Raw genomic sequence first — 17,410 nt, 5'->3', positions numbered from 1 at the left:
GGGTTGTAAAGAAGCAGAAATGCATCTCTTCCTGACTCTGTGACCTTGAAACTATAACATATGTTTGTGCAATAACACTACAGGTTACTGTTGATGATCTAGCAATGACATATTTTCAAAACTTTTATAAAACTTAGCAGAATTTCCCCATTGCTGATATTCTGTGGCAAAAATCACCTAATCTAATAAACACTGTTAACCCAAGTTGCTTTAGAATTACAGCAAGGCAAACAATATGACTAAATTTACATGAAATTAGTGTAATGTTTATATTTAAACTAGTAACTGAATTAGACTTCTCTTCCTCAACCAAATGGTGAGTAATTTCTAGTACATGGAAGCATTTGCACAATGCAAGTTAAGGGGGTGAAGGGATATGAATTTTCAAATGCTACCAAATTAAACATTCATTTCTAAATGCTTCTAGGATTAATAAATTCAATTTGAAATTTTGTAACTATTTTTCAAATAAGCCATACATTGAATCATATTTAAAATTACATTTTTTAAAAGCAACTAGATTATAGCATACGCTGCATTCCTAAAACTTAAAAAGTTACAGAAAATCTGCCACTAGGGAAAAGAAACCCTATATACTTTATTTACAAATTGTTTTACTCCTAGTCATGTTCTAAACACTTCTCTTCCCTATAATTCCAAAATGTCTGAAAAGTTTAATTGTACACACTCCTAACAGGAGATGAAAGCAAGACAATCCATTTCCTAAAAATTTTTTTTTACATATATCTTTCTGCACTTAAAACCCATTTCCAATATCAGCCACTCTCCACGCCCCAGCACCCAGCTCCCAGCACCTCACAACCACTGATTTACTTTCTGTCTCTATACATTTACCCATTCTGGACATTTTATATATGGAATCATATATATGTGATCTTTGTGTCTGGTTTCTTTCCCTTAGTATAATGTTTTCAATGTTGTAGCATGTATCAGTACATGCTTTTTATTGTCAAATAATATTCTATTGTATGTATATACTATAATTTATCCATTCATCAGTTAATGGCCATTTGATTTGTTTCAATTCTTTGGCTATTAAGACTATCTCTTAATTTTGAACATAAACATCAATAGTCCAATTGGTTAAGTGTATGATACATATATACTTGTTTATTATTCATTCTTCCCAAGGACATCTGGAAGAATTTAAAAATCAAGTCTATTAAAACTTCACACCCATTAGGATGGCTATTATTTTAGAAAACAAAAACAAAAAAACAGAAAATAAATGTTGGTGAGGATGTGGAGAAATTGAAACCCTGTACACTGTCAGTGGAAATGTAAAATGATGTAGTCACTAAAGAAAACAGTATGGTGATTCCACAAAATAATTTAAAAATAGTATCAACATATGTTTCAGCAATTCTACTTCTAGATATAATGCCCAAGAAAAGTGAAAGCGAGAAAGAGCAGATATTTGTACATTAATGTTTATAACATTATTCACAAAAGCCAAAGGTGGAAACAACCTAAATATCCTTTGATGGATATACAAAATAGGGGAGATACACACACACACATACACACATATACACACAATGGAATATTATTCAGCCTTAGAAAAGGAAATTCTGACACATGCTTCAACATGGATGAATCTTGAGGACATAATGCTAAATGAAATAAACCAGTCACAAAAAGACAGGGTACAATTTCACATATATGAGGTACTTAGAATAGACAAATTCATAGAGATAGAAAGTAGGATGGTGGTTGCTAAGGACTGGAGGCAAGGGGGTAAAGAGGAGTTTTTTAATGGGTTACAGAGTTTCAGTTTTACAAGATGAGAAGAGTTCTGGAGACTGGCTGCACATCAATGAGAATACAGTTAACACTGCTGAACTATATACGTAAATGGTTAAGATGGTAAGTTTTATGTGCATATTCTACCATAATTTTTTAAATTCAACTGTATTCAATATATCACAAAAGCCCATGAATCCAAGCTTTAGAGTCAGATCTGAGATCCAATATTGGCCCAACTCAACAGCCATGTGATCTTAAGCAAGTAACGTATGTAGAAACACAGTGACTACCTTATAGGGTCAGTTAACGCTTAAACAAATTTCTGAACACAAAGCACTCAGTGCAATACTTTGAACATAATAATTCTTCAATAAACAGAAGACATGAATACTATTATCGTTATTATTACTGAACAATAGCTGACTTTTTAAAAATAACTTTTTCTTAATGTATCAAAATCATTTTAGAGAATTTGGCCAATGTAAAAAAATATTTTAAAACCAACCACAATTCTATTACTATGAGATAATCACTGTTAACATTCTGTGAATAACTTTTCAGTTCTTCATATATGTCTGTGTGTGTACAGAGACATATATACATATAAAAACTGGTATATTGAGTATATAATTTTATACCCTGCAGGATTCACTTATTTGTGTTTTTCAAAAATATCATACATATTTCTCTGATTCATTCAATACTCTTAAAAATAAGATTTTTAATGGCTGGAGAAATTTATCTGGCTGCTCCTCTACTGCTTGCTATTTACACACTTCCTAAAATTTCCTTGCATTAATCTTTTCCTACTTATCCTTAGCACAAATTCCCTCAAGAATTATTCAATAATCAATATTCCTTAATGTTAAAAGTTAAGTAACGTAGGCATCAAATATTATTTAGAATTACGGCAGTATCCATTAGAACAAAAAACAAAATCATAAAAGATGCTTACTTAATTAAGTGAAATAGAAGGAAACTTTTAACTTCTCACATAGCATCAGTCAGTACAACCTGAGTATACTTAGAATATGTATTATATTTGTATGTATCCTACTTGAATAATTTAGATAACATTTATGGATTTTTTTAACACATACACCTTTCACCAAGCAATAAAAGAATGAGTAAAATGATTTAGTTACAAGTATGTCAAAGCAGTGCTTATTTTAACTATGAAAAACTACAAGCAATGTAAATGTCCTAAAATGAGGAATTGATTTAAATCAGTATATGGAATACTAAGCAACGGTTTAAAATGCTGAAAAACAGTTCATAACATGGGAAATGTTTGTTATTAAGGACTTGTATTAATTTTTTAAGAAAAAGAGTTTGAAAATTAACATGTAAGCATACATGTTTGAAAGAGAAAATATACTATTCTCATTCCACCCTCATTCTTTCCCACACACATAGGGAAGGATATTTTAAAATCTTATTTCTAGTGGTGTACTTACAGGAGCATTTTAATTTGTCTTTTTTTTTTTTAAGAGGTGGCATTATTAACTGTATTCTCTAAAATAAACAAATATTTGCAAGGAGAAAAAAGATAATAAATCTCAGTATGTATGTCTTTACTTAAAGTATTAAGTAGCTATTACTTAAGAAAGAATATTTCACATAATCAATAAGAATACAATGTGGCATAGTGGCACGTATGTATGTATTTTTGTTCTCCCATACCGAATACTGAAAATGCAAACAAGATAAACAAGTGCAACCCATACTGACAACTGTTTTCTTTTTTAAAAGTTTACATATATGATAAACTTGGAAGGAAGTTACAAAATGTAAAAATATTTGGTTCTATTGTTGAGCATGGAAGAAAATTAATTTTGGAGAAAGAGTATGCTCCCCATGGTTCCTGTGTATGGAGTTAAAAGTAGAGTGTGGAAGGGTGGCACAGAGTCGTTAGAAGAACTTTCGTGTGGCTTCACTTTATGTCCTCAGTATTAATTCCATGGCCTGAGACTTTAAGCACCTTCTCAACACCCTGAACTCCATTCCTTTGTTTTCCTGCCACACTCAGAAAGCTGCAAAATCCTAACATCAGGTTAATCTAACGAGTTCTGCCTTCTTTGTTCCTACGCTCTGCTCAATGAGGACTTCATTAGAAAACAAATTAACACAACTTTATGATGCTATCATAAATTCACCACCTTCTATTTCTTCTAGGCATCAATGCTACCCAGAAATCTTCTATTCACCACTCTCTTCAGACTCCCCACCCAGTCACCTTCCTTCAAGTAACATTTACTTCTAACTCTAAGGAGAAACTACAGGCCAGCAGGTTTCTCTTCCCTTTGATCTCAGCCACTCTCCAAAAACAAACATAAGCTGCATATCATCCCAGGAATCATTTCCTTCTTTCCTACATGCACAGATGTCTAGGTATCCTTTCTCTAGCCTGAGACTAACTTCACCTGGGTATTACCTGCCCCCTCCCAACTCCTCTGGAACCACATGTCACCAATTACCCCCTCTCTGCTACCTTCCACTTCTCTTTCTCCTCTGGCTCTTTCCTCTGAGTCTATATGCTTATGTACTGCTATTAGAAACAACATCAACAATGACAACCGCAAAAGCTCCTCCAAACTTTCCTTCCACGTAGTTAACTGCATCTTTGATTGTTCCTTTCACGGCAAAGCTTTTTGAAGGTATTCTTGACAATATATGTCACCATTTCTCCCTCATTTTCCACTCAACTCCTCCTCTTATCCCCTGCCCATCACTTGTCCATCCTCTTTGATACCCACAACTCCAGAGGAACCATTCTTCCTATGCTCCTTCCTAATAACCTTTCTAATAACAAATTCTTTACTTTAATTTAACCTTTCCACAGCATCTGATGACTCTCCTTTCTCCAAAAAAGGATAAGCAAGTAGCTAATAAGTACATGAAAAGACACTCAATATCATTAGCCATTAGGGAAATTCAAATCAAAACCGCAATGAAAAAAAGACCCCACAATGAGATACCATTTCACATTCACAAGGATGGCTAATACCAAAAAGACATAATACAAACTGGAACCTTTGTACATTTCTGGTAGGAATGTAAAATGGCACAGCCTTTCATGAAACTGGTTTAACAGATCCTCAAAACGTTAAAAATAAAGTTACAGTATGATTTGCAGCAACATGGATGGACCTAGAGATTGTCATTCTAAGTGAAGTAAGCCACAAAGAGAAAGAAAAATACCATATGATATCACTTATATGTGGTATCTAAAAAAGAAAAGGTGGGGGCACACACTATGAACTCATCTACAAAACAGAAACAGACTCACAGACTTAGTAAACAATCTTATGGTTACCGGGGAAAGGGAGTGGGAGGGGATAAATTTGGGAGTTTGAGATTTACAAATGTTAGCCACTATATATAAAAACAGACTTTTTAAAATTTCTTTTGTATAGCACAGGGAACTATGTTCAATATCTTTTAATAACCTTTAATGGAAAAAATATGAAAATGAATATATGTATTTATATGCATGACTGAGATACTGTGCTGTACACCAGAGATAGACACATTATAACTGATTGTACTTCAATAAAAAAAAAAAGTTTCAGTATAATCTAGCGATTCTACTCCTAGGTATACATTGAAGAGAATACAAAACATACACAGACAAAAACTTGTATATAAACCACAACGAGATACAATACAACAAACTTATTGGGATATCTAGTGTCAAAAAAACGGGGAAGTGAGGGTAAGAATATGGAGAAATTAGAATCCCTGTGCATTGCTGGTGGAATGCAAAATGGTGCAGCCACTGTGGAAAAGTTTGGCAGCTCTTTAAAAGGTTAAACACAGAATTACCATATAATCTAGCAATTCCACTTCAGGTATATACCCCAAAGAACCGAAAGCAAGGACTCAGATATTTACACATCCATGTTTATAGCACATTATTCAGAATAACCAAAAAGTGGAAACAACCTAAATATTCTTTGATGTATGAATGGATAAGCAAAATGTGGTATGTATGTACGTGTGTGTGTATCTATATATAGATATATATAAAATGTGTACATATATATATAATGGAATGTTAATCAGCCTTGAAAAGGAAGGAAATTCTGACACATGCTACAATGTGGATGAACTCTCAAAACAAATGCTAAGTGAGAAAAAAACAGTCACAAAAGGGGAAATAGTGTAAGATTCCACTCATATGAGGCACCTAAAATAGGCAAATTCACAGAGACACAAAGTAGAATAGAGGTTAACAGGGCCTGAAGGTAAAGAGGAATGGAGAACTATTGTTTATTAGATACTGAGTTTCTGTTTGTGATGATTAAAAATTCTAGAGATAGACAGTGGTGATGGCTGCACAACACTGTGAATGTACTTAATGTCACTGAATTGTACACATTAAACAAATTTTATGTTATGTATATTTTACTACATTAAAAAAGGCCATAATAAAAAGCTTGTAAGTAAATATTTATAACAGTACTGTATTATTCATAAAAGCCAAAAAGTAGAAACAAAATGTCCATCACCTGATGAATAGATAAATAAAATGTGTATTCATACACTGGAATACTAAGAAATAAAAAGGAATGAAGTGTTCGTAACATGTAACACATGCATGAACCTGGAAAAGTATCCTCAGTGAAAGAAACCAGACACAAAGGTCACATATCGTGTGATTCCATTCACATGAAATGTCCAAAATAGGCACGTTTATAGAAACAGAACATAGATCATTAGGGCCTGGGGTGAAAGGGGAATAAGAGGAACTGCTAATCGGTACAAGGTTTTTTTGGGGTTAATGAAAATATTCTGAACTTTAGATCATGGTGATGATTGCTAAACTATGGGAATACACTAAAATCACTGGGCTGTACAGTTTAAATGTATATATTTTATGATACATGAATTATGTCAATAAAATGTTACAAAAATGTTTACTGTTCATTGGCGAACATTTAGAGATGCTTCGATTTAGAGTTTTTAGAGGAAGCTACTGCAGCCAACCTTCATTTACCATTTCAAGAAAAAGAGAGCATCACTATGAAGGGTCCGAGCCACATCTTAAGATTGTTAAGGAGATAAGGGCTTGCCTTGCCTCTTTAACTCCTCAAATTGATAGCATTACATGTTAACAGCCACTGTGGGAAAAGAACAGACTTGTAAACAATTGCTATGGCAGCTCAAGAGCAAAAACACCAAGGAATTAAAAATATAAAGACTTAGAAACAACATGTTTCAGAGAAAATAGTATAAAATTTAAAACCAGAAAACGTGACATCAGACTCCACACATTTAACAGCTGTGTGACCTAGAATACAAACTCAGTTTCTCCACCTATAAAATGGGGAGAGTACCAGATACCACCTAATCAAAAGAGGTGGAGAGTATTCATACAGCGTATGAATTATCTTCTCTTCCAACAGAATATCCCTCGCACTCTTCTTCCCATTCCATCCTAATGCCTATACCTTGCCTGTATTTATCCTTTCCAACTTTCTCTTTCAGGATGGTCTCCATACAAGACTCCACCGACATTAAAGATTCATTGTTTCCCAAAAAAGAAGTGTGTTAGACAGTGAGTTGCTGGTCACATGAACCACTGTTGGGTACGTGTGACACAAATCCTGAGGCACAAATGAGACAATCGTCAAATGTGGAAAAAACTAAAATCACAAGACAAGAGAAAACATGAGTGTAGGAAAACATAGTCACTCTTCATTTAGACAAGAATAAATCTTTAAAGACAAAATAAGCACTCAATAAATTTTTTTTAATAGCATACATATGAAATAATGAAATTTAGCCCTAGAAGTAAGCCATTAGCAATCATTCCCAGCAACTTATTAGATGGCCTGTATGATTTCCCACAGCCTATTCAACTTCAGAATAGCACTTTGTCACCTAAGCATATTGAGATAAATTGCTAAAACACTTAAGACAGAATGTTTCCTGGATTAGAAACAAATTGTTTTAATTTATAAAGCTTCTCAGTCTATCAAGTAAGCTAAGTCAACTTCATTAGTTTTCAAAATTCTCAAAATCTAATTCTTTCCTGTAATGATAAAAAAGTCAAAGATTACAGTAGTTCAGAAAGATCACTTAGGACCTAGAAAATGCATAATTACTTAAACATAAATGTAGAGTACAGAGAAACTACAGAGAAAACCCAATTACCAATTTAAAAAAATATTAATTTTGTGTCTTAAAGTGGTCAGTGTCTAAGATACATTATTATTTGATTAAAATAAAAATAAAAAAGCCACGTTACTGGGAAGATCAATAAAAGCCCAACACTTGCTATGTAGACACCTTAAATACGGTATTTCTACTGACAGGATACTGCTCAAATCTCTGCGAGCAGTAGTACAGCTGTCCCTCGGTATCCTTGGAGGATTGGGTCTAGGACCCTGTGTAGATACCCAAATCTGAGGATGCTCAGATCTCTTAAATAAAATGGTGTACTGCATAGTCAGCCCTCCATTTTCTTGGATTCCAAACCTGTGGGTTCCACACCCACAGATATGTAACCCAAGGATACAGAAGGCCTACTATGTCAAACAGAGACAGGAGAACAAATGGACTCAGAAATCTTCACTGAAAGAATTTCTAGCATTCAAAAATATAAAAAACAATATAGCCTGTGATTATTATTCACCTTTCCTCAAATATTTCCACATTTGCTTATTCAAAAGGTCCGATATGTGACTCCCTTTCAAAAAGTCATCTCTCTCCTACTCTTATCGGTACAACTCCTGCAAACAGTAGTCTCCACTCATCGCTTACTCTCTCCTCATTCACTCAAACCCTCCATCACTCTACCAAAACTGCACCAAGGAGTCATTAGTCATCTTTCTCAGTCCTCATCCTCTTCACATACTCTGCAAAGTTAGACTCTCTCATTAGAATTCTCCCTTTCAGTGTCAGTACTTCTCCCATAACTCTAATTAATGCTCTGAATTCTTTCCTCTTTAATAACAGTATTCTTTTTTTTAACCTTCAATGAATATGTATTGAGCACCTACTACATGCTAGCCGCTGTGCGAGGCACTGGAGACCTGGCAGTAAACATAAAGCCATAGTGTACATTCTAGCTGGCTATTCCAAGGTTTTAGCCCAAGTCCTATTATCTAAGAACCACTGAACAGAGGTGGGAGTGGCTCTTTTTGGGGTGTAGTTCATTTCAGTTTGTTTAGAATGTAAACCACTATGAGTACAGATTGAACAGTGACAGGCCAGCTTGCCCATGGATACTTTATGCCCAGGCACAAGCTTCTTATCAATTATTTAAAACTAAAAATGGCCAGCTAACTAGTTGTGGGCACCAGCTAATTGGGTAACAGTAACAGTGGCAGGTTGCACATGTTGAGTTGTGGTTTCATGACTTAATTTGTACCATCATACTTCTGGTTTTTTCTTAATGCCCAGGTCATGAGGCAGCACCAAAGCTTTGTCTGAACTTACTCTACTACTACTGTTGGCACACTTGTTACAAATTACTAACACACCAAAACTCCTAAATATTCTGTGTGACATTTAGTAGAAATGGAAATAGGAGTACTCTGTTACAGATTCACTTGTACAGCAACTATGGATGGAGTTAAATGACCATAATAAATACTATGTAACTTACTTCTAAATACCAATCGCAAACCATCAAAACATTCTAACAACAAATAGTATGATGGCACATTTGGAAATGACCGTGATACCTTACAGTCTGTGAGAACACATTTTGTTAAATATGAAATCTTGAAGTTATCTGGGTTCTTGTCAGAATCAGACATACTTGTTATAGTATTTTAATTTATTTGAACACCAAGGGGGAAAACACCCCATTCACCAGCTTAAAAAAAAAAAAAAACAGTGAAACTATGTATGAGGATCAGATCCACAACAGCACAACAGCTTTGGGAGATTCCCTTATCAAATAATGTAATCCTCTGTAGAATCTGTCTTTAACTAGGGTCTTGGCCAAGTAAAGAAGGTGCTAAATCTAGTGATCTCGCTTCACAGGACAAACACGATAGCTACAATATTTCAGCACTGTGCAACAGGCAAAGGAGACAGATATCACAGAATGCTGCACTGTAAACTACTAAAATTAACTCTAGTACAAACAGAACAGATGCTTTAAATTTTCATACACTTATTTTTAACCCATAATCCATGTAGATCAAATTGCACCAATGGTATACCAATGGTGCCCCTTTCTCTGCTAAGAAAAAACTCAGGAATTTTTGTGTAAGGAAAAAAAGCTGCTCATAACTTTACTGGATGTGCAATGTCGCAATGCATTTGCTGTCAGACGTTGCTTACAAAATGGAAGAATATCTCCTCTGCTGATGAGAAGTTAACTTTAGAGTGCTCTAAATCCTTTTCCTCTTCCATGCTTCCTCAAAATAAAAAGTCCCCAACATACTGTTCTTTTCTATACAAATGAGGTGACTTTCTAGCACCTTTAATGAACACAGAAATGCATCAGGCTCTTTCCCCCAGCTCCCAAACAAAACACTAGTTTATTTGGAAACTGAAAATAGTGTACATTCTTTGCCTCAAACAAAGAATGGGATGAAAACAGCACAAGTCAACATAGAGCAGTACCTTACCTGTTTCTATTACAAATTTCCCCTTTATCCAAAATGTAATGAGAAAGAAATACCACCCAACTCCTTAAGTTGGCTGTGTACTGAAGTACACTTAACTGGTGCTCCAGAATTACCTCACTATGCTTAGATGCACCTGTACTCTCAGCAGTGAGTACATATAAACAGAAATAAATTAATTTAATACATTTCTTTAGCGTGCAAAAACCAATTACTCTTACCTGTGGATATTAAAACATCCACAGGAATAAAACTCTAGAAATGAATTATTATTTAGGAATTACTTCTGAATTATAATAGTAATATTAAAGTAAATAGTATAAACAAAATAAATCTTTTTAATTTATAATTTTTGTCTGCCCTCTATTTATAGTTTACAAAATCAAACAGTTGTCACTTAAAAACCCTTAATTCAAGCCAACAAGGTTCATTTTCTATTCATTTTCTATAAGGCAATATCTAGTCTTCCTAGAACCACAAGCTGTCAATATTCTTCTTAACAATGGGTTTCATTCTCTTTCATATTAAATGTATTTCTTTATTGATTATATCATGTTTGAAATTGCAATCACCTATTCCTTAAGTGACATTTTAAATCTCTATTTCAATGCTCATGAAATGGAAAGCACTAAGAGTACCATTCACAAAGTGAACAAAACTTTGAAAAAGATCCCATTATTCTCAAAACAATTCCTATTCACATCTCAAATTAACAATAGAAGCTTCTTTATGGAACTGATATCTTAACAATTTTAAGAAAAGTTTAGCAATAATTTTGGAAAAGTTGTACAAAAATTTGAACTAAATAAACTCAGAATACCAAAAGTTGTACAATTAATATAAATACCAAAAAAATTTTTTCAATCATGACTTTAGAGCTTAAGGCATTATTTCAGAAAGAAAGCCTCAGAAAATGAGAACTTGTGTTCAATTCCAAAGCTGGTTTCTCCAATACCAAGAACAATAATGACAAATCTTTGAACTATAATAATTTAACATTTATTTTTAAAAATCTGTAGCTTATGTTAACTTTTTAATTAAATTTAAATCATTTCAAACTATAAACATTTTTACAAGGATTTCTCCACACCCTCTGAACTTACATGGCTGCAGTTTCAGAAAGTTTGACAGCCAAGACAGTTTCTGATAACCTTTACTTTCCATAAAAAAAAAAAAAAAAGAGCTTTACACCATCAGATAATTACACAGCTCACAGAAACAATGAAGTCAGAAAACTTATTTGAAATGACAGCTTGGTATGTTATTGCACATGATTTGACAAAAATCTGTATTCATTCATGCACACATTAGACAAAAAAAATTTACTGAGCCACATGCCATCAGCCACTGCCCATGAGAAGAAGCTCACTATCTAAAGAGTAAAGATAAATCATGCAATCAGATAAATTATAATATAATTATGTATTATATAGTATAATGTGTTAGGTGATACAACATAACATGTAATACAGAGAGATAAATTCCTCTGGCCAACTCATTCTGAGATAATATCATCTAGAATCTTGATAACTAGAGTGTGGTCCATGAACCACAAATGCCATCATCCAGTAGCTGATCAGTCAGAAACAGACTCTCAGGTCCCAAACAAATCTACTGAATCAGAATCTGCATTTTAACAAGATCTCCAGGTAATCCCAATGCACATTTAAATTTTGAGAAACCCTGATCTAGAACATAACTAAAAACAGTAAATAAGTAAAAGTGACATCATACTTTTAACATCTTCAGGCCCCATTCTGAGCCTTTTTACAAATGTACAGACAATTTTAACAAGTTCAACTATCTAGTTTCACAGATCCAGAACAAACTGGGAGATACTACTCACAACAATGAAAAAACACAGGAAAAACTAATAAAAACCAATCTCAAAAAGGGATGGGTATAAAGGACCATTTAAATAGCAACAATCTACCCTATCTACCTATATGGACCCTAAAGGTCTTAGTGTATTACAAAAGTATAACAGTAATTGATGTTCTTAAGTGTGCCTTCTCTAACTAGACCACAAATTCCTTGAGGACAGGGACCTAGTTTTATTCTTACACACTTACATTTGTAAACTGAATGACCCCAAATTATTAAGATGAGTTTGGTTAGACAATGACATGTATAACACATTTCAGAAAATTTTCTATCTAAAAAAAGTACAATAAAAATGTCACAGCATTTTTTTTTAAGTGTAAAGCCTCTCCATTCTACAAAAATCCAACCAACAAGCACTCTAAGAACATAGGCTTTACTGAACTCATGGCTCCAAATCTGCAAGTCTTTTCTGACTCTATTCAAACTCCCTTCTAGGGGACCAGTGAGTGCAGTGAGCATAGAAAAAGGAGAAAGATCAGAAGAAAATGGAGCAAGAATAAAAATCATAGAACACTCGGTGTTTCCCCATTTATGAAAGTAAAAAGAACAAAAATGGAAGCCACACCAGAGATACCTCAACGCTAGAAGAGAACAAATGCTACTTCTAGCAATCATTCACTCCATGTTTCTTGCTTCTGTAAGCCAGACACATGCTTGCAACCATCAAAGACAGCTTACCTCTAGAAATACGTCCCCTCATGGCCTTCAATCAGCTGATTACAGCCAGTTTACCACACAACAAATTCATCCTTCTGAAACAGCAAACTTCATGAAGTTCTAGTCATTACCCACCAAACAAATCATTAGTTTCCCTGTCTAGTCCTCGCTCATGCTACTATTTCATTCAGAGACCTTTCTCCTCTGTTAATCTGACCCTGCACTATCCAACATGTTAGCCACCACCACGGGTGGCTATTTAACATCTGAAACGCGGCTAGACGGGACTGAGATGTACAGTAAGTGTAAAATACACATTGAATTTTGAAAATTCGGTACAAAAAAGATGTAAAAGTATTTTTTTAAATGATTACATGGTGAAATAAAATTTTGGATATATTTGATTAAATAAAATAGATGATTAAAATTAACTTCACCTGTTTCTTTTTAGTTTTTAATGTAGCTACTAGAAAACTTTATATTATGTGGCTCACTACTTCTACTGGAGAGCCCTATTCTAAATCCTACTCATTCTTCAGGGCCTAATCCAAACACCTCCACCTCCATGAAGCTTTACCCAGTGATTCCAAGTGAACATGGTTTCTGTCTGCCTGAACTCTCATTATATTTTTATTCACTGTCCCAAAGAACCAGAGCAATTTCACCTGCTTATTGAGTGTACCTGTTACACCCCTCAACCCCAAGATAAGCAAACTGAGAAAAGAAACTACATCTAGGTCACCGAAGTTTTCCTCCTATACCTTGGAGACGGCATGCACTAAGGTTTGCCTGATATCTGCTGAGAGTTGAATGTCTCAATTAGCATATCTTCTATCACTTTCAACGATTTCCATTGCTTTCTCCAGAATTAATGTCCCTGTCTAAAAATGTCCTGGATTATTTTTAGGCAGAGTGCCAGTGAGCTGTACATGTATAATATGATTAAACAAGCAAATCTAAAACTGTCTAATACATGTGGTAAATACACTTATATCAATTGTAAAAATTCGACAAGCCTCTAAAAGTTCCATTTGTGTGTGTGTGTGTCTGTGTGTGTGTGTGTGTGTGTGATGTCGTCCCTAAAAGTGTATTGTGAAGATCAACTATTTCAAAAGTAGAAGACTTTCCCAAAGATTAACATCGAGTGACTAAAGTCTACCAAAGAATCACTGAAGGTCCTCCCCCACAACCACGAGTATAAATCAGGTAAGCAAACAAGGGCTTGGGAGCAGCAAGAGCAATGTCCTACATCTGAAGATCGAGCTGTGAGGAAAATGCTAGGAAGGAAAAAGACGACTTGTGTGAAAGGGACGAATGGTGGAAACTGTTGGAACGTGAAACGAGAAATAAAACCTAGTACCAAAAAAAAAAATCTCGATTATGTGGGAGGGATCCTCCCTGGGTGTATCTTTCATCTCCGAACCCTCAGGCAAAGGTCGCGGGAGTAATTTCAAGTAGTCTTTTCGGCAAATGGTATTCCAGTGCCTCAGATCTGCATCCGCGAAACTTCCTTTCCAACCAGCCTACTCTGAGTCCCTGGGCCAGGGACTCCGGCCAAACCCAGACGTGAAGCCACTCTTCCCCATCACATTTTGGAAACCGACGGGTGAAGCAGGAGGGCCAAACCGAGGCCCAGCCCCTGGACAAGACCACTCTCCCTCGGGAGTCCGGCCTCAGCCCCTTGGGCAGGACGGGGCCGGCAGAGGGGACCGGGCAGGCAGAGGGGGCGGGGCAGGGCGCTGGGCTGCGAGGACGGGTCTTCCCGTTCCATGCCGGCGCCTGCCGGTGCCTCGGGGACGGGCAGGGTGGTCACAAAAGAGAAGAGAGGGGCAATACGAATCAACGCGGGCTTTCACTCACCAGCCGTCGCCGCTCGACGTTGGCAGAGACAGGACCTCTTCTCCTTCCGCCATTGCTATTGACGTCCACGTCACTTTGCCGAAAAGTGGACCCAGAGCCGAGACAGACTCAGACCCAATGTCGTAAAAGGTCCTCGGAAGTCTGGGACGGAGCTTCTGAAGAGGGAAAGGAAGAGGGAAGAGGCCAGGCACCGGAGGGACGCAACCTCACGGCGTCCCGGGGGCGGAAGGCCGCTTGGAGGAGGAGACTTGGTGAGCCGCGGCGCCTGCAAAGACTACATGTCCCAGGATGCCGCGGGGCCGGCCGGGCGCAGGGGGCGGGGCTTGGCGAGGGCGCGCGTGCCAGTAGAGGCCCGTGGGAGCGTCCTTTCTTGGCGTCCAGTTGGCGCCTTCGTTGCATCTCGGCGTCGCCTTAAAGTCAAATTTGAGAATCCTAAGTAGTGGAGGGAGGAGGGGAGGTAGGGAGATGGCCATAGTCGAGTCATTTCCTAGAGTAATAACTGTATTTGAGGAAAGAGTGGGATGCAAGGAAAAGGCACGCCCACCCCTATTTGTGGGCGCGGCCAGAAGTACAAATGGAAGCCACATACTTTATGTCTGAATACTTAAAAAAATTTTTTTTTAATGCTAAACAGTAGAGGAAATATGTTCTTGCCACCTTTATAAACGTACCTTCTTAACAACGTGGAAGATCAAGTCCAAATTTAAAATTCTAGAACTCTGGAGTTCCAAGCAGGGAGAGCTGCCACGTTTCTTCTCTTTACACCGTACTTCCCCTTCACTCCACGTGGGTGGCCACCTGGCTTCCACATCCAAGCTCGGGCCACACCACCACCACCAAAGGGTCAGCCCTTTCTCTCCCCTTGACTGTCCCTGTGCCTAGGAGTGGGTACAGGCCCAGGAGGATGGACCTAGCGTAATGCTTTTGCAAGCCCTGGAACCAATGCTGACAAAGTAGAGCCACATGTAATTCTATGGATAAATCTGGAAAATATGATGTTAAATGAACAAAACAGATTTCAGAAGGATAGGTAAAATATGCTGTCGTTTATATTTGGCATTAAAAATAGGTAGCACATATTGTTATTAATTAGATGCATCTGTGCTTTTTTTTAAAAAAATGCACAGGAATGACACAGAAAAATCAGAATGGCAGTTCTCAAGATAAACACAGCCAGACATTAAAGTAGTGAAAATAGATTATATTCAGAAACTACTGACAGTAGGGGAAAGGGCTGAGCTCCATTCTGATTTTGTGCAGAGGTGATTAGGGGTTTTAAAGGGAGGATGAGAGAGCAGGGAGAGCAGACTCATTAGAGTCAGACAAGTGAAAAATTACAAAGCGTTGGTCAGTGTCATTGTGATTAGGCCAGCTGAATATGCTAGCTGGCAGTTTTCAAGGTTAGAATTCTTTCCTCCCACAGAAATGGGAGACAGAGACCCTGACTTTCTTGATGATTACATTTCAAAGGAATGGCTCTCAGGTCCTTGAGAAGGACACTTCTAAGTTGTAAGAGACACATATTCACAACTGTAAGCCCTTTCTAGTACATGATCCAAGAGAGGTTAGTAGCCTATCATCAGATGTTGGCTAGATCAACAGCAAATTCTCCTGCAGCCAGTGAGCTTTCTCAATGAGGCATTTTAATGGGGTTCAGTGGGTGTGGGATCATCCTAGGGGCACAGCCTTAAGTTGCTAACAACCATGCAAGAGTTTGGTCAAGTTCCTTAGTGCAGGGGTTTCCAGAGAGTTGTTATGTTCTGCAGTTCTCACAGTTACATTTGTGGGTGGGGAGGAAATGGCTTCAGTTATATTTTTAATATTTTATTTCTTAAGAACTGAGAAGTGGCTACATAGGTGATCAGTATTCTTTATAGAGTTTATACTTTGGTATCTAAAATGTTTCATAATTTTAAAACTGTTTGATTAAATAAGCACAAAGCATAACACAGCTCTTTCATTTACAGCCAAACACATGTTCATTCTCTTCCCAAAGGAGAGGTACTGCAGAGCCACATTAATGCACCCACTTCTAAGCCCAGGATCTCTGCATGATGTTCAGTCCTTCTGTGGGGAAAATACCTTTTAACATGGTTTGAGGGTTTAGATGGCAGCTATCAAAAAGAATAAAAGGCATGAGTCTAGGTCAGATTACCATCGTGATATTCAGGACCTCTGCTGGGTCCCTTCAGTTGTTGTCAGTGAGTTTTCAGAAGCTTTTCTAAAATAGTTTTTAAACTATTAAGTCAGAAAAAAACAAACTATTAAGTCAGTGATATGACAAGCAGTTGTTTCTTGGTTAAGGTGATTCTAACCCTCAATTGTAATTCATTTTGAATGTAATTAAACCAGTGGCTGCTTTATACTTCATGTAGTAAAAAGATTATTTTATTAAAAATACATCACTTGACATTTTCAAGCAGTTCTTCATTCTGTAGTAGTAAAGTTGAAACTTCTGACTTCCATTCTCTTTAACTGGGCCAGAGTCAGCTTCATGGGCGTGCAGCCTGTGCAGCAGCACAAGACCCCATTGCTGAGAATGGCCCTGCACTTCATTTGGTGCTCTGTTTTTCCCATCTTGAAATTCTTAGTAATGGTGGAACAGGAGGCCATTCATTTTCATTCTGTACTAGGCCCCCAACAAATTACATAGC

The 17,410-nt window shown here is 36.6% G+C and overlaps 1 protein-coding gene across 2 annotated transcripts in view; it reads right to left on the bottom strand.

Moving 5' to 3' along the window:
- Positions 1–15,010, bottom strand: part of TBC1D23 (TBC1 domain family member 23) — a 51,130-nt gene extending 36,120 nt beyond the window's left edge. Inside the window, exon 1 of one of the 2 annotated variants that reach the window (XM_010966399.3) lies at positions 14,757–15,010. In XM_010966399.3, the coding sequence (XP_010964701.2) occupies positions 14,757–14,809 (53 nt within the window). In that variant the 5' untranslated portion in view covers positions 14,810–15,010. The remainder of the gene's footprint in view (positions 1–14,756) is intronic. The other variant, XM_010966398.3, reaches the window with a different exon arrangement.
- Positions 15,011–17,410: the final 2,400 nt, after the last annotated feature.

The sequence above is a fragment of the Camelus bactrianus genome, chromosome 1, assembly GCF_048773025.1.
Source record: "Camelus bactrianus isolate YW-2024 breed Bactrian camel chromosome 1, ASM4877302v1, whole genome shotgun sequence".
In the NCBI taxonomy this organism is placed as follows: Eukaryota; Metazoa; Chordata; class Mammalia; order Artiodactyla; family Camelidae; genus Camelus; species Camelus bactrianus.
This window is presented reverse-complemented; position numbering and strand designations above follow the sequence as displayed.